We start from the raw sequence: 22027 nt of genomic DNA, 5'->3' as shown, positions 1-22027 counted from the left end.
TTACAGGATAATCAGTTTGCATTTTGTTTGGTTCTACGCAAGATCGTAGATAATCAGTTTGCATTTTGTTTGGTTCCACGCAAGATCGTATCAGGTAAGCGCTGGATTTGCATTAGCCTCAGACCTGATTACACGGGACCTGAGTACGCAAGTGCCCAAGTGAACCAAACAAATTTGACATACTCAGATTACTCTGTGAATGGGTAACAACTGAAAATCACGAAACCAAACACGAATATGCTGAGTGGATGGCCGTGTTGAGCATCAGAAAATTTGCTCCGTGTACAGGGTACTGCTCCTCACTCAGATCATGTTGTCGTAGACCTGTTCACGGTTTGGGTTGAAACCCGCAACCGGTGAACCCAATATCCGTCCAGGTCCTTGAAACGAGTTGGCCTCAAAACGGTTTAGAACCAACTTACCGGCGAGATCCTGCTAAATCCCGAGCTTTACGAGCCTATCTATGCATGAGCTCAGCTCGGTGGACGGCCAAGTGTCCTGTGCACGTGCTCCACCTCAACCGCCACCGCGCTGCCTGCCTTCGAGTCGGGTGCCACTGCCAAAACTGCCTTGCTGAACTCAGTGGACTGTATCAGTGGCCCGACCATCGTCAGCCGGCAGGCAATGTTATCCTAAACACTAAAACAGGTGTTTAAATAAGCAAAACAGTTGTTTAAACGGTTAAAACAACCGATTAAATAGAAACAGTATACCATCGTGTAGTGTTCAAACGATGTGTGAACGGGGTGAATGACCGTTTAGGCAAACGGTGCCGGCAGGTCGCTCGGCCTTCTCCGAGGATGTATGCCCCTTGCGGCTGCATGCGCTTAAGGGTAGCAGAGCACGACGATTTGTGGAGGAAAGAGCAACAAGGCAGCATCAAGGATGCCTGCTATGCTATGCATCCTCCTCGTTCTGATGCGCGCACAGGAATACAAAGCACCCGTATCTGTATGGTTCAAGCCGTCAAAACCGAGAAACAACCAGCCGTATGTTGGAACCGGAATTGCTGAGCTGAGCTGTATGGTGTTGCCTTTGGCTCAATTTTGTGCAGAGGAAAGATAAACGCGAGGAGCCAGTTCATGGAGCGACTGCTTGACGGGCCGATGCAGTTTCAGTTCTGGACAGTAATGCATACAGCATACACACAATATCAATTGTTTAAGTAGATGACAAGTCTTTCCATAGATGAGTTGATATGGTGACATCCCAAGTAGTGTTTTATAGGTCATTCTATAAGCCCACAGTACATCAGGTAGTCTATCCTTCCATGCAGTCTCCATCCCGATGACCGTTTTTTACAGAATGTTCTTGATTTATTTATTTGATGTTTTTGCTTGGCCACTTGTCTGAGGGTGATATGAAGTAGCAACGTTGTGACGGATCACATGCTTTGACAAGTAATTATGAAAATTCTTGTTAGTGAAGTGAGTGCCTTCATCACTAATCACCATCCTTGGAAATATTGTCTCTTCAAACATCTTCTTGGAGTTCTTTGCATCAGCAGCTTTGCATGGCATGTCTTCAACCCACTTGGAGATATAGTCAACTGCCACCAAGATGTATTCACAGTTCTTTGATTTGGGAAACGGTCACATGTAGTCGATTCTCCAGACATCGAAGAGCTCAATCTGGAGGTTGTTGGTGAGTGGCATGGCATCACTTGAATTGACATTCCCATGCCTCTGACATGCTCCACATCTTCGGATGAAGTCCATCGTGTCTTCATAGATGGTTGGCTAGAATAATCCACTTTGCCAGATCTTCGAATGAGTGCGGAATGCACCATAACATCCTCCATATGGTGATGAGTGACATCATTCTATAATCTTGATGCCTTCTTCCACTGGAACACATCTTCTGAGCAGGTCGTCAGAGCAAACTCTAAAGAGGTACGGTTCAGCCCATATGTGGAGACGACTTTCATAGATAAGCTTCCTTTTGTTCTCCCCAAGTGGTACATAACCTGCAACCATAAAATTAATAATATTTGTGTACCAGAGGGTCGAATTTTGTGATCTTGAAGAGCATGTCGCCCCGCAATGAATCATTGATGGGCAGTTCCTACGAATTCTCAAACTGCATTATGGACAAGTGATCGGCAACAGAATTTTCTACTTCCTTTTTATCTTTTATTTCTAAGTCAAATTCTTGGAGTAACAAAATCCATCTTATAAGTCTAGGTTTAGCATCTTTCTTAGTGGGCAGGTATTTTAAAGCGGCATGATCAGTATAAACAATCACCTTAGCTCCAACTAAGTAAGATCTAAACTTATCAATAGCAAAAACAACAGTCAGGAGCTCTTTTTAGTTGTTGCATAATTAAGTTGAGGTCATATCAAAGTTTTGCTAGCATAAGCAATTGCATGATGCTTTTTATCTCTGGTTTGTCCTAAAACTGCCCCCACAGCATAATTATTAGCATCACACATAATTTCAAAAAGTAGCGACCAATCAGGAGGTTGAATCATTGGTGCAGAGATGAGTGATTCCTTAAGAATGTTAAAAGATTTCAAGCATGCATCATCAAATTCAAAGAGAACATCCTTAGCCAAAATATCTGTAAATGGTCTAGCAATATGAGAAAAATCTTTTATAAAATGGCAGTAAAACACCGCATGGCCAAGAGAACTGTGGATCCCTCTGATATTTATGTGAGGAGGTAACTATTCAATTACTTCAATTTTAACTCTATCTACCTCAATTCCTCGTTCGGACACCATGTGTCCAAGCATTATGCCTTCTCTAACCATGAAATGACATTTTTCCCAATTAAGTACTAAGTGTTTTTCTTCACATCTTTGCAAAATCTTATCTAAATTTTCAAGGCAATCATCAAAAGTTTTTTCCATAAATAGAAAAATCATCCATGAAAACTTCCATGGTTTCTTCAATCATATCAGAAAATATCATGCATCTTTGAAAAGAAGCTGGAGTATTACATAATCCAAAAGACATTCTACGGTAAGCATAGGTTCTATATGGACATGTAAAGGTGGTTTTGCTTTGGTCATCTGGATGGATCGAAATATGGTGATAACCGAATACCCATCAAGAAAACAGAAGAAAGAGTGATTTACCAGTCGCTCCAACATTTCATCAATGAAGGGCAACGGAAAGTGATCTTTCTTTGTTGCCTTGTTAAGTTTTCGGTAATCTATACACATCCGCCACCCAGTGATGGTTCTTTGGGGATTAATTCATTCTTTTCATTTTTAAAAACAGTCATGCCTCCCTTTTTATGCACAACTTGAATAGGGGTGACCCACTCACTATGCGGTACAGGAATAGATGATCCCGACTGCAAGAGTTTCAAAACATTTTTCTTAAAAACCTCTCTCATCGCATTATTAAGCCTATGCTGGGGCTCCCTAGAAGGTATAGAGTTATGACCTATAGGGATGCGATGGGTGCAAAGAGTAGGGCTGATACCCTTAAGGTCTTGGAGTGAATAGCCAAAGGTAGAACGATGCTTTTCTAATACAGTTAGCAAGCATAGGGTTTCTTTCTGAGAGAGTTTATCACTTATGATCACAGAAGAATCCTGATCATCATTGAGAAAAGCATATCTAAGACCAGAAGGCAGGGGTTTAAGCTCAATGGTGGGCTTAGGTGGTTCCAGCAATTCATCTAGAGGTTCAGAATCTATAGGGTTTTCCTCCTCTTCTTCGATGAAGAACTAGGCATCATCTTCAAAGTTGGGTTCAATCAAGTAATCAAGAGATGCAGCCTTAACCTCTTCCATTGGGTCTTCTTCAGAAATTGGCTCACTCTCAGCATTTAGATAATGAGTAATGGATATAGAAAGCTTAAAGTTTTTCCCAAGTCATATTCAACTTCCTCTGTTTGTCCTTCTTGGATAAGTCTTTCAATTGGTTGTCCTATCAACAGGTCGAACTCCATAATATCAAAGATATAGAAGCTCAAATGAACCTTGGTTCCTTTTACCTGGAATAGGGAGGACATACAATATTCCCAAACTTGAGAGAATGTGTCCTAAAAGACTTTTCAACAACTTTGTTGTTGGGGTTAATGGCATGTGTTTCAATGAACCATGAGAAAAACATGCAGACATGATATTAACACCCATAATTGGAATTGTAAAGATCATTAAAAGGAGCTTTATTAATTTGGCAACGAATGGATATAGAAGGTGAATCTAAGCGAATCACATCAGAGGAAAGCTCTGATTCTTCTAACCATTCATTGCTTATAATATATACTAGCTCTTTCGTAGTCTTTTTAAGGAAAGCTTTCTCAGATGGGTCTAAAGGTTCTTCATGTAATGATGATTTTCTAGACTTCTGGGGTCTCCTCATGGTATGGTAATTCGAGGTATTTCCATATTCATCAAAAAGCTCATCCTCGAATTCAAGCATAAAATCCGAAATTGGAGTTTCCTCCTTTCTCGGTGGTTCAGGATCTAGGACAGCTTAAGTTGGTGATGGGTCTAGTAAGGATTCTGGTTCAGCTATCTGGGATTATTCCTCTAATGGCTTCTCTTCTACTTCTTTAGGGATATTTTCTAATATTTTCGTAAGAATGCTTCTCCCCGAATTGGCGGAGACATGCACGAACGAACCTCCTAAGGCTGTATTAAGACGTCTTGAGGTTTTTCTATCAAGACCCATATAGAAGTGTTGAAGAAGAATAGGGTCTTGAATGGCAAGGTCAGGGCCAGTATTAATGAGAGTATTAAAGCATTCCCAAGCCATGCCTAGAGATTCTTTTTTCTTTTGTTTAAAAGATAGAACATCAGAACAAAGCCTGACTACCCTAGAGATAGGAAAGAATTGTAAACAAAAGCCAGAACATAGGGCTTCCCTATCTTCTTGTCTACTCCCTATAGTGAGGTTGTACCAACGTTTAGCTTTTCCCGTCAAGGAGAAAGGAAAAGGCTTCCATCATAAGGTTTCATCTGACATGCCTGCTATGCGTAGGCATGCACAGGTTTGCTCAAACTCATTTAGGAGGGAATAGAGGTTTTCATCATGGTGGGAATAGAGGTTTTCATCATCTTCACCCGAAAAGGGTTGATCCTGAACCATGTTGATCAAACGCGGGAGCAGCTCATAACCAGGTGTTAGGATAGGCTTTGAAGACTCTTTTGGATGTAGGCGTGTGCTCGTGGGTGCACCATATTTGTAGATAGGGGTGGATTCTAGATACATAGGTAAGAAGAAAAGGATAAAAGATAAAAGAATAATGATACAAGGATAAGCTAGGTTCGAAGTTAACTCAGCAACCTATTTGTCCAGCAACAGCGCTAGAAAATGTTTGTTGGTATAAATTAATGCACACAGAATATTCCATAAGCGCATAGATATTATACCGATGTAGCACTTCACCGGGAGTACCCAGTTTTATATCGAACTCGAGGAAACGTGTGTGATAATAACCAAATCTAACTTAACCTAACTTCACAGTCAAGGCTAGATAATAGGAGCATAGAGGAGAATGCTAAGGTCTTCTAGTTCTAATTTTGGTATACTTTATCTTATATTGTTCAATTCTAGGGATATTACTAGAGAAAAACATAGGCAGAGTATGTTTCCTAAAGTAACAAAGTCTTGCTAGGCCTACTAATGGTAGGTGGACTACAAGGGATTCAACGAGGCTATAAGAGTCACCCTCGTGAGCTACCATTGATCTAGAAAATAGAGTACATTCATGAGTAACCGAGTCTAATCACCATGCTTACACTATGAATACTACTTTAACCCAGGAGCTACAAGGATTAAAGTACTCAAAAGAGAGTCGCAAACCTGAAGAACAATATGAACAAGATGCTTACTTGAATTAGAAGTCGATTACCAGAGAAATCTCAGAAGCAAGCTCAAGAAAAACTTGATTCCGCTAGGGTACAAGCCGTAGAGAGAGCACCGATAGGCCGGGACTCCTCCGAAACTCTTCTATCTCACTTTATCTCTCTATCTCTAATATAAGATTAGATCCTATGGAGGACTAATCTTCTCTTGATTACTAGCTATGATCCTGGTGGACATATGAATTAGAGTTTCTGGCTTCTTAGCTCTTATGATCAAATGAGACATGTCCTGAGGGGGGCTGCAGGTAGATATATATAGCCCCATTGAATCATCCTGGACCCTCGGATCAAACCGACTTGAATAACCGGTGTAGATGCATCCTAGGAGGCGGTGGAGAACTGACATAGCAACGAGGCTGATAGGTGGGACCCACAGGGGCCGAGCGGCCTGCATGTGGGTTCGGCCAGCCCCACATATTAGTGACATGTGTCCCACTTCGGTGGAGAGCCTCCTGGAGTCTTTTAGAGTCTTCCCATGTCGATTACACGGCGAAATTCTGTGATTTCCTTTGACGAATAAGTCCTTGGCGGTTTTCTGATTAAATCATACTGGAAACACAGATTTACCAAAACTCATGGAATTACCATTATTGTATGTGTGGCCTACATGTTATCAAAGGAGGTAAGGAACATATTTGTATGTGTGGCCTACATATCAATAATCTAAATCTAAATCCAAATTCAGAGTTCAAGGTGACTCCCATCGTCACGCAAACCCAATCTTGTGGGCACAGGTGGAGGGATGGGGGCTAGTGGGGGGCACACGCCCCCCCTAATCTTCCGGTTAAAACAGGGATCCACATTTAATTCTTGTGCCATTTCAAGTGTATTAAGTGAACATAGCCCCTCTTGCCAGCTAACCATTGTTTATTTTTGAAAATGGTCCCTCTATGTTAATTTTGGAAACAAATTCTCTGTGACACCTGTCCCACAGCACACTCTCGTCTCCAGCCCCCAACAAGGTAGCCACTAATGGTGTGCGGTTGAGCCGAGCCTGCATTTTCCGTGAACCAGTGAATCCAAACAAGGAGATATTGCAAGTAGGACACATGTTACGTGATGAGAGGGTGTCGCACATGGGTGTTGTAAGATGGTGTCCCATAAAATTTATTTCCATTAATTTTTTGGCTCCGCCCTCATAAAAAACACAATTAACAAATCTATCAATTTCATACAAAGATATAGCTCCACAATCCATTAATTTTGTTGACAACCAAAATTTTCCATTTTGTGAAGTTGTCAAAATATAGAATGAACTTCACCATTGTGTTCCTCTCGTCGAGATAGTAAAAAAAACTATATGGAACGTCCAGTTTGGAGTGTGGACGAAGGAGTCACGCCCTTGGAAAGATGTCACCATGCCGAAAGTTTCGACCCCTTGCTGGAACTTCCGACATTCGCAAGGCTAGAACTTCTCATCCATGTCGGAACTTCAGACTTTTTGCAGTCCGAATTCAAGAGAGTCCAAGCTCGATCAAAACTTGTGGGAAACTTGAAGATTGCATCTAGGGACGGTTTTCTACTAGAATAAGACCACCCCATCTATATATATTGGAGGATTATAGCCGATTGAGGTATTCAATATATAATCGACGTAAAAGTCAATCTACTACCTCTCTTTATCCTCTTTTCCCATCTACCTCTTCTCTTGTTCTTCGTCGGTGCTGCATGGCTCGTGGATTGACGACGAGTCGACAATGAAGATCGAGAGCCGCTACGTCCCGACGGGTCTCTCCCGGACGTGTGGGGTTTCAGGACTCAAGAGATCTCGTCGATGTGTTTTACGTATCGCGCTCCGAATGAGACTTCTCCGGCGACGTGTCTTGCGTATCGTGCTCATTGCTGGAGGCACAAGGTTCGAGTGTGAACAACCCTAGGAGCCGGCCGACCTAAAAGTTGGCTAAGCTCGACATCGAGCAATCTAGCTCCTTATCAGTGCGGTGACACAATAAATCGTTAACATCTTCATCCAGATCAATAGACGAGCCGCGTATTTAATTTCAGCTATAAGAGAATTTAGACCACTGAGTTCATGCCATTTAATTCCGAAATTTCACCTTGAGAGCCCTGTGAACGTCCTAAACGATTCGTGACCCACGTGCGAATCCCGTGTGAAGGTGCTCTGCCTCCGCTACATTGGCCGCGCGCCGACGGCGGCCGCGGGATCGGCCAATCATGTCTTCGTCACCGCTCTCGACGAGAACCGCAACATCTGCCTGACGCTTGGTGTGCACGGGGTTATAGCACACAGGCCCAGTTGATGTCGTTAATTTTTTTAGTTTCGTTAATTTTTTTTATACAGACACCTGACGGGAATGGGAGCATCGCATGTCACTAAAAGTACAACGTAGTTAAATACTAGAAAATTCGCACTTTCGCTTGGTTTCGTTAGTTACTCCCACGGTGAGCAAGAAAACAACAATACTCGAATAGAAAAATTTCCTATCGGTATAGAAAAAATGCAAAAAACCGACAAGAAAATAGAAAATTAATTTTCCTGCAAGGAAGAGAGCTCTGGCACGGACGAACAAGAAGCCACGACGGCCGTGTCCTTCCTTTCCCTTTCTGGTAGCCAAAATATCAACCCACCCTCCAAAAAATCTGCCGGAACCAGCTGATATCTTGGTGGGCGGCGCTACACTGCTGCCAGCGATCCAGTGCCCGTGACCAACCACACCCCATCTACTACTGCTAGCACGTAGACATGCACGGCGGTAGCCAAGATATTTGTTCGTTGCAGCCTCCGTGTTCCCCTTCTTAAACCCTTGCGGTTAGTGCCACTGCAGCCTTCAGGCAGCCTCATTCCCTCACAGCTCACACACTGCTGAGTCCCTTCCATACCCTGCAGCAAGAAACTTTCAGCCATGGCGACCACTGCGTCTAGCCTCCTCAAGTCCTCCTTTGCGGGCGCCCGTTTCCCGGCGGCCACGCGCACGCCGTCGTCGTCCGCCGTCGTGGCCACCCCGCGCGGCGCCGCCGGCCCGATCCGCGCGTCCATCTCCTCCTCCAACCCGCCCTACGACCTGACGTCCTTCCGGTTCAGCCCCATCAAGGAGTCGGTTGTCTCCCGCGAGATGACCCGCCGCTACATGACGGACATGATCACCTACGCCGACACGGACGTGGTCATCGTGGGCGCCGGCTCCGCGGGGCTCTCCTGCGCGTACGAGCTCTCCAAGGACCCCACCGTGAGCATCGCCATCGTGGAGCAGTCGGTGTCCCCGGGCGGCGGCGCGTGGCTGGGCGGGCACCTATTCCTGGACGAGCTGGGCGTCGCGTACGACGAGGGCGAGGACTACGTGGTGATCAAGCACGCCGCGCTCTTCACGTCCACCGTCATGAGCCGCCTCCTGGCGCGGCCCAACGTGAAGCTGTTCAACGCCGTCGCCGTGGAGGACCTGATCGTGAAGCAAGGGCGCGTCGGCGGCGTCGTCACCAACTGGGCGCTCGTGTCCATGAACCACGACACGCAGTCGTGCATGGATCCCAACGTGATGGAGGCCAAGGTGGTGGTCAGCTCCTGCGGCCACGACGGGCCCTTCGGGGCCACCGGCGTGAAGAGGCTCCAGGACATCGGCATGATCAGCGCCGTGCCGGGGATGAAGGCCCTCGACATGAACACCGCCGAGGACGAGATCGTGCGCCTCACGCGTGAGGTTGTCCCCGGCATGATCGTCACCGGCATGGAGGTCGCCGAGATTGATGGCGCCCCGAGGATGGTGAGAAGAATAATCCTGGTGCATTGCGTTACCACTCACTGAATGAGGAATTAATAACATGATTGTTTGTTGCAGGGCCCGACGTTCGGCGCCATGATGATCTCCGGGCAGAAGGCGGCGCACCTGGCGCTGCAGGCGCTGGGCAGGCCCAACGCCGTGGACGGGACCATCAAGGTGGTGTCGCCGGCGTTGCGTCAGGAGTTCGTGATTGCGGCCAAGGACGATGAGGTCGTGGACGCGTGAGCGCTGCGAGGACCGCTCTGGGTTTTTATTTTGTGGACTTTACCATGTTGATGATGACGACTTGTCAAATGAATTCCCTTCGCTTAGCTTTATCTCGCTAGCGGCGTAATAGCACGTCATTCCACGCCATTTTATTAGCGTCGTGTTATTCGGAATAATAAAATGCATGCTTAATTGCCTTGTTGGTTAGCATGCACGTGCATCCCAATTTTCCAATTGTTTCTGTTCGCTGCCTCCCCACTGCCTTCGTTAGACGTTTCCTCCGTGCCTTCTCTCGATAACAAAACTGTTAAAACTGGAACGGCCAATAGCTGATATATACTCCGACACTGGGATGTTGCGCGCTCCATCGGTGTAGCTTCAACCAACACATTTTTTTAGAAAATGGAAGATATTTCTCGCTTCTGCGTCTTCGCACACAGCGTTTACATTATTACATAATCTCAAAGATATTGCTGGAGTCAGAGAAATAAGAAATGCAAAAATTCAACAAACACATGCATTAAGGTATGTATATTATATACAGGCTGAGATGTGACACTCCTCTTTGTGAACTTTACTACGGGCTACGGCCCACATGTGCAGGTGCGGATAACTCCGGCTGCACACTTCCTCCTTCCTCCCACACATATCCTCTTCTTTCTCCCGCACTCACCCGCTACCGCCTTCGACCACAGCCAATCCTAATCTGAACCCTATGCTTTAAATATAGCATGAGTGCCCTCGCCTTGACCCCCTCCCCTATGAAAGCTCTAGTTTGGTTTTGGTTAATTGATGAAACCCTAAGTGCTAACCTAGTTTATCAAGATGATTATGAGATAGGTAGCACTACTCCAAGTGATGAAGCAATGGCGAAGATCATGACAATGGTGACGGCATGGTGATGGTCAAATGCTCAAACTTGGAAAAGAAGAAAGAGAAAAACAAAAGGCTCAAGGCAAAGGTATAAAATGTAGGAGCCATTTTGTTTTAGTGATCAAGACACTTAGTGTGATCACATTTAGGATAGATAGCCGTACTATTAAGAGGAGTGAAACTCGTATCGGAATGCGGTTATCAAAGTGCCACTAGATGCTCTAACTCATTGCATATGCATTTAGGATCTAGTGGAGTGCTAACACCCTTGATAATATTTGTGAAATTATGCTAACACATGTGCACATTCGACGTTTTCGGGAAAATGAAATACCTATTTTCTATTGCGCCGGATGCAAAATTCTTGGTGGTTGGCACATTTGAGCAAGGGTGAAGAAGTTAGAGTTGAAATGGAGTTGGTCGAAATGATGCTGGCGTCGGTCTACTGACCGGACGCTGGGTCACTCAGCGACCAGACGCTGAAAGGCTGCGTCCGGTCGAGCTGGCAGAGAGGTCGCCAGTTTCGGTGTTGCACCGGACGCTGGACCTGAGATGCACCGGACGCTGGTTTCTGCGTCCGGTCAAATTGACGGGTCTGCACAGTGGCTAAGGGTTGAGCACCGGACGCTGGCTGTGTCTGGTCAAGGTGGACCGGACGCGTCCGGTCAGAAAAATATGCCTCGGGGAGCTTACTGGAAACGACCGGACGCTGGGGCTTCAGCGTCCGGTCAGTTTTGACCGGAGCGTCCGGTCAGCTTCGTAGCCGTTGAAATCTGACGAACAGCGTTTGAAGCTGGTGACGCGTGGCGTCCATCGGGCGACCGGACGCTGAGGGCCAGCGTCCGGTCAGTATGACCGGAGCGTCCGGTCAGAGCGCGTTTTGCCCAGTGAAGGGGTATAACGGCTCTATTTGATGGGGGCTCTATTTATAGCCCCATGGCCGGCTCAAGGGATATCTCTTGCACATTTTCATTGACATAGCATCCTTGTGAGCTTAGCCAAAGCCCTCACACTCATCTCCATCATTGATCCATCATCATTGTGAGATTGGGAGAGAATCCAAGTGCATTGCTTGAGTGATTGCATCTAGTGGCACTTGGTATTCGTGTTGCGCTGCGGATTTCGCTTGTTTCTCTTAGTGGTTGCCACCACCTAGACGGTTGGAGCAGCGGTGAAGGATCGGCACGAGTTGGTGATTGTTCGTGGCCGCCTTCGGTGATTGTGAGGGGAGTTGTACCTTCCCCGGCGGAGTGCCGAAAGGTAACTCTAGTAAATTGCTCGTGTCATTGAGTTACCTCACTTGTGGGTCGGTTCTTGCGGTGTCCTATCGTGTGGACGAGGTTTGTGAAACACCTCTTAGCCGCCGAACCACCAAGTGTTGGTCGACACAACGGGGACTAGCGTGTTGGCAAACACGTGAACCTCAGGAGAAAAATCGATTGTCTCTTGTCATTTGCATTCTCCCGGTGATTGGTTTGATCTTCATCTTGTGATTGGTTCATCCCCTACACGACGGTATAATCACCCTACTTACTTGTTTACATTCTTGCAAACTAGTTGATACAAGCTCTTTAGAGTAATTAGAATTGAGAGCTTGCTTTGTTGTTTACATTCATCTAGTTGAGCTCTTGAGAGTAGCAAGTTTGTGTGCCTAAGTAATCATTGCAACTAGAATTGTTGAATAGGTGGCTTGCAACCCTTGTAGAGTTAGAGCAAGTTTGCATTACGCTATTTATCATACTAATCAAATTGCTCTAGTTGATTTATAGATTTTTAAATATGCTATTCACCCCCCTCTAGCCATACTAGGACCTTTCACCCTACTCCATCGACGAACCGCCATCTCTGCCACCACACTAATCTTATCCTATTCTTCTTCTCCTCTCGTCGTTACCGCTACCGACACCACCCAACCATCCTCTCCCATCGCTCGGTGAGTGGCGCCCTGCTGCCCGCCCTCTCCCATCGGTCCAACATCCTCCCCGAAACCTCCCTTCTAGGTCTGGAGAGCAAGGAAACCCCCGAACCTAACACCGTGGACCAACTTCATCTTCGGCGACGGCGATAGGTGAGTAGGCCTACAAACTTTTTTTTGTCTTGTGCGTGCACACGGAAGCGTTTGGAAAAAAATATCCGACACTCTAGCTATCGGGCTACCTCGATCCTCTCCAAATCAATGCAACCTAGTGGTGTTTACTTGGCATCTTACCATATGAATCCTGCCTCCAAAAGCTGGCTAGCCAGCGTGCCACGTCGCGTGCTTTTCCTGGCCATTCAATCGGGTGCGCGGACGGTCCAGATTGGACGAGCCGCGGTCTTTTTATAAAAAAAAACCTCAAACTTTAGTCGAATCAACCCGCAGTCCAGGCCTCCTCTCATTTTTTTTTTCAAAAAAACCCTTAAACTTTACCAAAATTAGGTCTGACCCTCTCTATCCCGACGCGACCACGGCGACTGATGTAACCGGGGTGCAGCGGCGTCGGCCGCCCTCCTCCTCCTCCACCGCTGCTCTCCCTCGCCTGCCTCTCACCTCCATCTCGCCCTCCCCTTCCTCTCTCTCTCTCCAGAGGCACCGCCTACTGCATGATCCCTCGCCGCAAGCGGCGCAGCCCCACGAGCTGATGGCTGATGGGCGCCGCGCCGGGGGAGTAGCTGCTCGTGGAGCCGCGCTCCGCCGAGGTCCCGTCGAGCTCACGCCTCTAGAGTCGCGTGCGCTTGGGGGACGGCCGCGCATGCGCCGCCAGCGCCATGGCCTCCCACCGAGGGCCCACCGAGCTTGGGTCACTAGAGTCGCGTGCTTCCGAGTCCGGCCGCGCACGCGCCGTGGAGCCGGTCTAAACCGGTGCCGGTGTTTCCCCCACGCGCGTAGAACCCCCAAACTCCGACCGCCCGTGGCCAGAGACACCCGTCACACACGCGCATCACGCCACCCATCCGTCACCAGCGACCCGCGAGCACCCATGGCGAAGGGAGGTGGAGGCCAGTGCGAGGGTAGCGCCCTGAAGACGGCGGTGATCGTCGCTGGGGGGCTCGTGCTCGCATGGGTCACCGTGGAGACCGCCTTCAGGCCCTTCATGGACCGCCTCCGCGCCGCCATCTCCTGCTCCACCGACACCACCCACGACCCGACCAGGAGGAGGCCCCCACGCCTGCCGCTGCGGCCGAGGCGGAGGAGGAGAAGGCGCCCGCACCAGTGGAGCCGTCCGCGCCGCCGGCCCCGGCTGAGGTGGAGGAGAAGGTGGCCGAGTTGGACGAGAAGGTGGAGGAGGCCGCCGTCGCCGACAAGGCCGAGTGAAGGGGATGGTGACATGGCGACCTGTCTGTTTGCTCTTCTGAATAGTATGCTGTTGGTTCTGTCAATCTGTTCTGTGATTTTGGAACCTGTCGCTGTCATGGATAGTGCAAAGTTTGGACTATAATTTCAGTGAGTTTTGTTAGAATTGATCTCATCCGTCTTGACCCAACGGTCGAGATGGACCCCTTGACCGCGTCCTGATCAGGGACGTTCAGCCATCTAGTGGCTAGTGGGCCCCCGTCGCACAGTGCCTATAAAGAGGAGATGGGGCAAACGGCTCTAGGTACGAGGTTCACCACCGCCATAGCCCCACTGTCCTAACCCTAATCTGATCCAGAGGGTGGCACTGCCAGCGGCGGGAAGCGCCACTGCCTCCACCACCGCCGGTCTCCATAGCTACACCAAACGTCGCTGCCCTAGCGCAGATCATCACCGGTGAAGCAGCGAAGGCAGGGAGCTCCTCCAAACCCTCCGATGGTCAGATGCTCCTACATTTCCCTCTCTCCCTCTCTGTCTCCTTTCCCGAAGAAAGCTCTAGGTCTATTTGATTCAATTAGCAAAGTAAACACCCACTGGATCCACTACTAGATGATCCAAACTATCTAACAATGGTACCAGAGCCAGTTTTAGTATGTGGATCTGGATCGAGGAAAGAAAAGCAAATCGAACCCTAACCCTAGATCGGGTACGGGAAAAGTGGGGATGAGATTGAAACACGGTTTCAACAAAGAACAGACTCTAACCCTAGCTAGGTGAAGACGGAAGGGGCTCAGCTTCAAAACCGCTTGATCCGAACCCTAAACCCGCGACCAGATCTTGGGGAAAGAAATAGAAAGAAAAATAGAGAAGAAGGTGATTCAAATCGACCAGAAATTTCACCAAACCCTAAAATCCCAGTCTAGTTCGTAGATCTAGATCGGGGACAGGAAAAGAAAAGAGAGAAAGAATGACTGATCTGGATCGGATCGGGAAAGAACATGCCTTAACCCTAACTGTGATCTCGAATCAAGAAAGAAAGGACGGATTGGAAGGGGTTTTCTCCTACCTAGGGATCCCCTGCGCCGTCACCACCGCCTGTCGTCGCACTGGACGTCGCGCGGGATAGGGCACCATCGCCAGGCTACTCGGCAGCGGCCTGCTCAGCCACGGGCGAGCGCGCGCGCTGACGAAAAGCCCAACGGCGGCGCCGGCTTTGCGCACACGCGGGGCGGAGCCCCTCTTCTTCTCCCTCAGCCACCGAGGACGGCTGCTGCTGCGGCTGCGTCTCTAAGCGGCGCTGCGCGATGAGAGAGAAGGGGAGGGAGGAAATGAGGTTAGGGTTTCACGGTAAGGCCACTCGTGCCGGTTTTGTTCGCGCGAAATGCAAGGACGACCGTCCGATCAAGATCCGACAGCGAGGAGATCGAATGGGCCGTTTCGTAGCCTAGGCGAGATTGAGCTTTCCCGGCCCAGACCCAAGTTGTGGCCTGGGCGCGGGGAGGAAGGCGCACGCGTAGTGGTGGGCCGTGCGCTGCTGCTGCTTGTGGGCCGCGCGCTGCTGTAGCATATGGGCCGAGCGCGTGAGCAGCTGGGCCGCACGCACTGCTGCTGCTGGGCTCCGGGCTACACAGTGCTGGACCGGGCCAGAATGCACAGTGATGATTAAGAATTGTTTTATTATTTTTCAGAAGCAAATTTTGATGATTTCTTTCAAAGAATGATTTAAAATCTCTGATAATTATTGCACCAATGTGTTAGAATTTTCAGAAAGTAGAAAAGTACAGTAAAATGCTTCTGAAAAGTAGAAAAGAAATTTTGTCAATTTTACGCTGCAAAGTTAAAGGTTTATTGTCTTCTAATTTGAAGAGCAGTTATAGTTATTCAGTAAATGATGAAAAGTTTATCCTCCAGTTAAAATTAGAACCACCTGGAAAATTTTTAATTAGAGGAATAGTCGGTTGATAGTTAAGATAAATTATAATATTGTTATTTTCTGACCAACGTTGATGATAACAATATTATAAGTTTATTTATGAGTTTAAGTTTAAAGTTAAATTATGGTATTATTATTTTCTGACCAACGTTGATTATAACAATATTATAATTCTATGAGTTTTATGTTTAAAGTTTAAATCTCTGATGAATTTTGCATTAAAGTGACCAATTTTTCAGAGAAAAGATAAAGATCAAGGAATGCTCTTAAACTAGAGAAATGTATTTTCATGTTTCCGCTGCAATGAAGTTGATTGTCTTCTAATTAAATTCGAACCAACGGGAGAATTTAATTTTGAGGAGCAGTACTATGTTTTCAAGATTATTGAATTTCTATACGTTAATTCCATTTCTACCCAACGGTGATGTGGAATTAATGTAGAAGAATGATGTTTTATTCTATTTCTGCCCAACGGTGATATAGAATAGAACATAAAGATTTCAAAGTTTAATGAGCATTATTATTGAATATTTTTTCAGACAAAAGATCTCCATGCTTTCATTTTTGAAGGCAGTAAGAGAAATGAGCTGGGTACTTATGACTCAGATGATGAAATGCCTAAGGGCAAGTTATGTATGAAAGAATGCCATTGTTTAAGAGACTGTGTTCTCTTTAAAGAATGGCTTCAAAAGAAAAGAATTCTAGGATATTGATCCAAGAAAAGAGATAGATCAATGAGAGTCTTCATTGAGAAATGTCTTTTATGTACTCTTTGTGAAGAAGAACTTATTTTCAGCTTCACTTATGAGAGTTGTAAAAGTCATATACATGGATTAAACATGTGTGTTAAAAGAATATTCAGATTTATTTCTGAATTTGATAATTGAACACGAGCCAATCCTAGCAATTATGTCCGTTCAAGAGAATTATCTCGCATGGCGGGAAAAGGTTGTGATAGTACCCGCATGGCGGGAAAAGTTTGAGAAAATACCCGCATGGCGGGGTGAAGTTGGCATAGTACTTATCCCGCATGGCGAGAGAAGGATATGATGACTCATGTGCTCTGAGTGTATTCCACACATGGAGAGAAGTTTGAGGTAGCTCTTATGCTATCCTAGAATTGACTGTACACTCTGATTGTGTCATGGTCATTAAGTACTCAATGAGTTTAAGAACAAAAGAAAGTTGCATGTGAATCAAAAGATAAGAATGATATACAAGTGTGACTTACAGAAGTATTGATAATAATAGACTATGTTGAGTTTTGAAGTGTAATGAGGAAAATATACTCCCATACGAATTTTGTTTGCATGATATAATCATGTGGATGAAGTAAGTAATCAAAGTTTCCTCATTCACAAGAGTTCTGAATGTTTCGAAATTATGGTAGAAAAGTTCATACCACATTTCGAGGGGGAGAAATGTAAGATTAATTAAGAAAGATACTTCCCCATACTTCAGATAATGCAATGCATACTATGCATTGAAGGTAAAAGTGATCTATAAAAGATGAATGTGATCGTTGAGGGAGTAAGACGGTCATAATAACGATACCCCTAAAGTAAAGAAATAGCTAAATTCCTGGACTTTTTATAGTTCCGATAGGAAGATAGCATAGTCGGCTAGTATTCATACTGGACGAGTTCAGAGTTATCAAGGCGGTGCTAAACGCGCCGTATGAGTTTTTAGCAGATTAAACCCAAAATAAGAAATTTGAAGATACACCATCTTTTCAGAAGATGGAGTAATCTGGGGGAGCATGGTATGTAGATACCTAAGGCTTGAATAGAAGTGGAATTACATATCCACTATAGTGTTTTTTAGAGCAACAAATTGCCTTATACATGCTGATGTTGTATGACATATACAACACCAGATGTTAGCTCTTAAAGAAGATGAATAAGTAAACAAGGATCTTGTGATACAGGAGGCTATAGAACAATTGCCTTTTGGCAATGAAGAGTAACAATAGCCCCATATAAAAGAAGTGCCACGAGGCTCCAAAAGGTCTTAAAGAATAAGAAAATCAAATATTTCTGGTGACTAAGGAGTCAATGTTAAGAGAAAAGCCATGAGAGGCGTTCACTCGTCTAAATGGCAAGAAGCAAAGGAAGATGAAATGAAATTGATAAATACCAACGATGTTTGGGAGTTAGAAGAAATTCTCAATGGAGCCAAAACAGTAGGCTATAATGGGTCTGCAAGACAAATGTGACTCCAAAAGGGAATATGGAAAGCTACAAAGCGCCACTTGTGGCGAAATGATTTACTAAGAGACAAGGAATAGATTATAATGAGCATGCAAGGATTCTTTTAGAATCATAATGGTGTTAGTGGCACATTACGATTTACAGTTACATCAGAAAGATGTAAAGACACATTCCTCAACGGGGATTTATATGGAAAAGTTTACATGGCATAACTCAAAAGGTTTTGTCAGAAAAGAACGTAAGGGATATTGCCTGAAGAAATCCATTTATGGGTTAAAGCAAGCTTCAAGACAGTGGTTCTTGAAGTTTGACAGTACAATAAGAAAGTTTGGGTTTTAAAGAAAATGTAGAGGACAATTGTATTTATGCAAAGTTTAAACATAGGAAATTTATTTTCCTAATCCTGCATGTGGGTAGCACCTTACTCGCTAGTAGTGGTGTTAATCTACTGTTGGAGAAGAAGCAGTTCTTGTCCTCAAGTTTCAATGAGAATGGTCTTTGTAAAGCATCAGTCGTTCCAGGAATTGGAACTTACCGAGATAAAAGGAAAAGGGATATTAGAACTATCTCAAGTGTATACTTAGAGAAGATTCTAAAGAAATAAAGTATATATGTGAATAAACATGCGCCTGTTCCTATAGTCAAGGGTAATAGTTTTCGGAACTTTCAGTGTTCCAAGAATAAATGTGAGATCGATCAAATGGACGTCCTATATGCTTCAGTTGTTGGAAGCTTACTGAATGCTTATAAGCAAGAACTTACCCTGACACAGTTTATGTATCCGGGATGTTTTTTTGCAGAAGTCCAGTCCCGATATAGATCACTAGAATGGAGTTGAGAATGTTTTGCAATTGTGCAAAGATTTATAGGCCTCATGGTGAGTAAGAAAGAATAAGTACTCTCAAATAGTTGTGGGTACAAAAGTTAAATTTTGGTGAGATGTTTAGTGAAACCCACATAGTAGCTAACACTCGCAGTTGGAGTTTTATTGTGGAAAAGCTCTAAAGAAACAGTTATGGTGTCATCAAAGATGCATACCCATGGTATAGCTTGTTATGAGGCTTAAGGACAGGCGAAATGGTTAAAAGAACTTACACCCGGAATTGATAATGGTATACAACAGCAATAACCATTTAAGTAGTTCGCTCCTATAACAACGGGTCAAGTGTGCTGCCAAACACATTGACGTTAAAGTTGTACGTTGTGAAGAAGAAAGTCCAGAATCATACTAAAAGTATTGAACATATAAGTAACAAGCAAGTGCTTGCGGATCCGCGTACAAAAGGCTTACCACCCAGTGTGTTTAGAGAACACACAATCGACATGGGTTTATGGTATAGCCTATGATTTCTGGACAATAAAGGGCCCAAAGTTAAAGAATCTGTTTCAGAACAGAGATGTGTATTGTAGCTGTTAAGTCTATCGGCGATTGACCGTGACGATGAAGCATGCTCTATGCACTAATCTATGATGGAACAAATAAAAGTAAAATGGATTAAAGTCAAAGTTCAAAGTTAAAGTATGAGTTGAGATCAAGGGGGAGAATGTTAGAATTGATCTCATCCGTCTTGACGCAACGGCCGAGACGGACCCCTTGACCGCGTCCTGATCGGGGACGTCCAGCCATCTAGTGGCTAGTGGGCCCCCGTCGCACAGTGCCTATAAAGAGGAGGTGGGGCAAACGGCTCTGGGTACGAGGTTCACCGCCGCCACAGCCCCACTGTCCTAACCCTAATCCGATCCAGAGGGTGGCACTGCCAGCGGCGGGAAGCGCCACTGCCTCCACCACCGCCGATCTCCACAGCTACACCAAACATCGCTGCCCTAGCACAGATCATCACCGGTGAAGCAGCGAAGGCAGGGAGCTCCTCCAAACCCTCCGACGGTCAGATGCTCCTACATTCCCCCCCCCCTCTCTCTCTCTGTCTCCTTTCCCGAAGAAAGCTCTAGGTCTATTTGATTCAATTAGTAAAGTAAACATCCACCGGATCCACTACTAGATGATCCAAAGTATCTAACAAGTTTAGCAGTAAGGCCTGGTTTAGTTCCAAAAATTTTCACCCCAAACTATCACATCGAATCTTGCTACACATGCATGGAGTATTAAATATAGACGAAAAAAACTAGATGTACAGTTTGGTTGGAAATCGCGAGACGAATGTTTTAAGACTAATTAGTCCATGATTAGCCATAAGTGCTACAGTAACTAACATGCGCTAATGATGGATTAATTAGGCTTAATAAATTCGTCTCGCAGTTTCCAGACGAGCTATGTAATTAATTTTTTTATTAGTATCCGAAAATCCCTTTCGATATCCCCGAAACATCCGATGTAACATCTAAAAATTTTCATTTTGCGAACTAAACACAACCTAAGTTGCGTTAGTTTTTGGCTTTGGTACCATTTAGTTCACGTCGTTGATGGTTTGATGTGATGGTATGTGTGTTTAAATGTTTATTGAACTGCTGACTACTTGATTATGATATTTGCCAACTATTTCTTAGTTAAAATAGCGGTTGCTTTGTCTTTTGCAGCATCAGGTGCTCTAGTCAATATCACTATTATGCTAATGTAATATGATTGTGTGTTATAAATCCCTATTTTGAACTTCCTTATATCATTTTTCCATCTGGTGCTAAGAATGCTAGTGTTTTATTTGCTGTGCATCAGTAATTTGTTTGCACCGTCGATTGTTGTCCATGCTATCAGGTAGGCAGTTTTCCATATGAATAAGTCCTGGGTGTAGCTTATCTTTACTCAATATTACTAATCTTTACTCAATATTACTATGTTAGTCTTTAACTCTGTTTCTGTATTTTGTTCCTTTTGCCATGCATCATGGATGATGCAATTTGTAAAATTTGAATTCTGATATCAGTATCCCCATTTAGTACTAAGCTTAGGTCACCTGTTTGATTTCTGGTAATATTAGTTTTATTACATGTTATTGATGTGATCCTTTACTGATGCTTGGAGTTGGGTTTCCGTTTTTCATTGCAAGTTGACCTACCAGAGGTTAGAAAGCATGTAGCACTAGTGTGAAGAGATGATGGAGCAATCCAATTTCATATAAATTGCTAACAGTCCAATGTTATACATGTGAAACCACAACACAAGTAATGTCTCATCACTGCAGTTTCAATTTTCATGCACAGGGCCATGGCAGGTCCAGAAAAAAATGGAGCAGGGGCATGCTAGCCGAAGCTAGTTTAGCACTAGCTGAGAGCCTTATGGTTAATGCGAAGCAGGGGCATCTATGGTGGAAATTTGTGATTTACTATGTGGGCCAAGAATTAAGTGAGAATCTGTGCACCTGCTCGGTTGACTGTAGTTCCACCGCTTATGCAGCCTGTTCGTTTGGTTGTGGCTTGTCGTAAACGATCGTAAATTTTCAGCCGAAACAGTATTTTTCTCTCACACAAACCAACCAGCAGTACTTCCTCACGAACCAGCAACGATACGAACCAGCCAACCGAACAGGCCGCATGATGTTCAGATAACTAGTGAGAGAATCCACATTTAGTACTAAGCTTAGCTCACCTGTTTGATTGCTGGTTATAGTAGTTTATTACATTTTTTTTTGCGAACATAATATTTTATTACATGTTATTGATGTGATCCTTTATTGATGCTTGGAAATAGGCTTCCGTTTTTCGCCGAGCTGGTCGGTGGCGTGGCCGCGACGTGCGGCACCGGCGGGGCCCGGGCTCGCTCGAACGCGACCGCTGCTGCCCAGTCCTCGCGATATGGCTCTTCGCCGCACACGCGCACACCGCGTTGTCCGTGCCCTCGGCGCTCGCCCGGGAGGAGGGGCTGGAGCCCAGAGGTGCGTTCACGCGCTGGGCGCCGCGCTAGGGAAGCGCCTTGTGCCGCTGCCCCTTCCCAAGGCGACGTGCGACACGGTGCTTTGCTTCTGCGGCATCCGGCTCCACCAGATCGGCTGGCTCTGCTGCCCTGCCGCGTTC

The 22027-nt window shown here is 45.5% G+C and overlaps 1 protein-coding gene and 1 pseudogene across 1 annotated transcript; both read left to right on the top strand.

Annotated features, from left to right (window-relative positions):
* The first annotated feature begins 8489 nt into the window (after nt 1-8489).
* LOC136547283 (thiamine thiazole synthase 2, chloroplastic-like) lies at nt 8490-10005 on the top strand. Its single transcript, XM_066539243.1, has 2 exons — nt 8490-9546; nt 9622-10005. Exons 1-2 carry the CDS (start codon nt 8692-8694, stop codon nt 9787-9789), a joined length of 1023 nt encoding a protein of 340 aa, XP_066395340.1. The 5' UTR covers nt 8490-8691; the 3' UTR covers nt 9790-10005.
* Nucleotides 10006-13450: 3445 nt separating this feature from the next.
* LOC136547282 (outer envelope membrane protein 7-like) lies at nt 13451-13971 on the top strand (annotated as a pseudogene).
* The last annotated feature ends 8056 nt before the right edge of the window (nt 13972-22027 follow it).

The sequence above is a fragment of the Miscanthus floridulus genome, chromosome 3 (assembly GCF_019320115.1).
Source record: "Miscanthus floridulus cultivar M001 chromosome 3, ASM1932011v1, whole genome shotgun sequence".
Classification (NCBI taxonomy): domain Eukaryota; kingdom Viridiplantae; phylum Streptophyta; class Magnoliopsida; order Poales; family Poaceae; genus Miscanthus; species Miscanthus floridulus.
This window is presented reverse-complemented; position numbering and strand designations above follow the sequence as displayed.

Excerpts from the sequence above, each read along its gene's own strand:
- LOC136547283 (XM_066539243.1), top strand. The coding sequence starts at position 8,692 with ATGGCGACCACTGCGTCTAGCCTCCTCAAGTCCTCCTTTGCGGGCGCC. Across the intron at positions 9,547-9,621 it reads TTGATGGCGCCCCGAGGATG|GGCCCGACGTTCGGCGCCAT; the intron begins GTGAGAAGAATA and ends TGTTTGTTGCAG.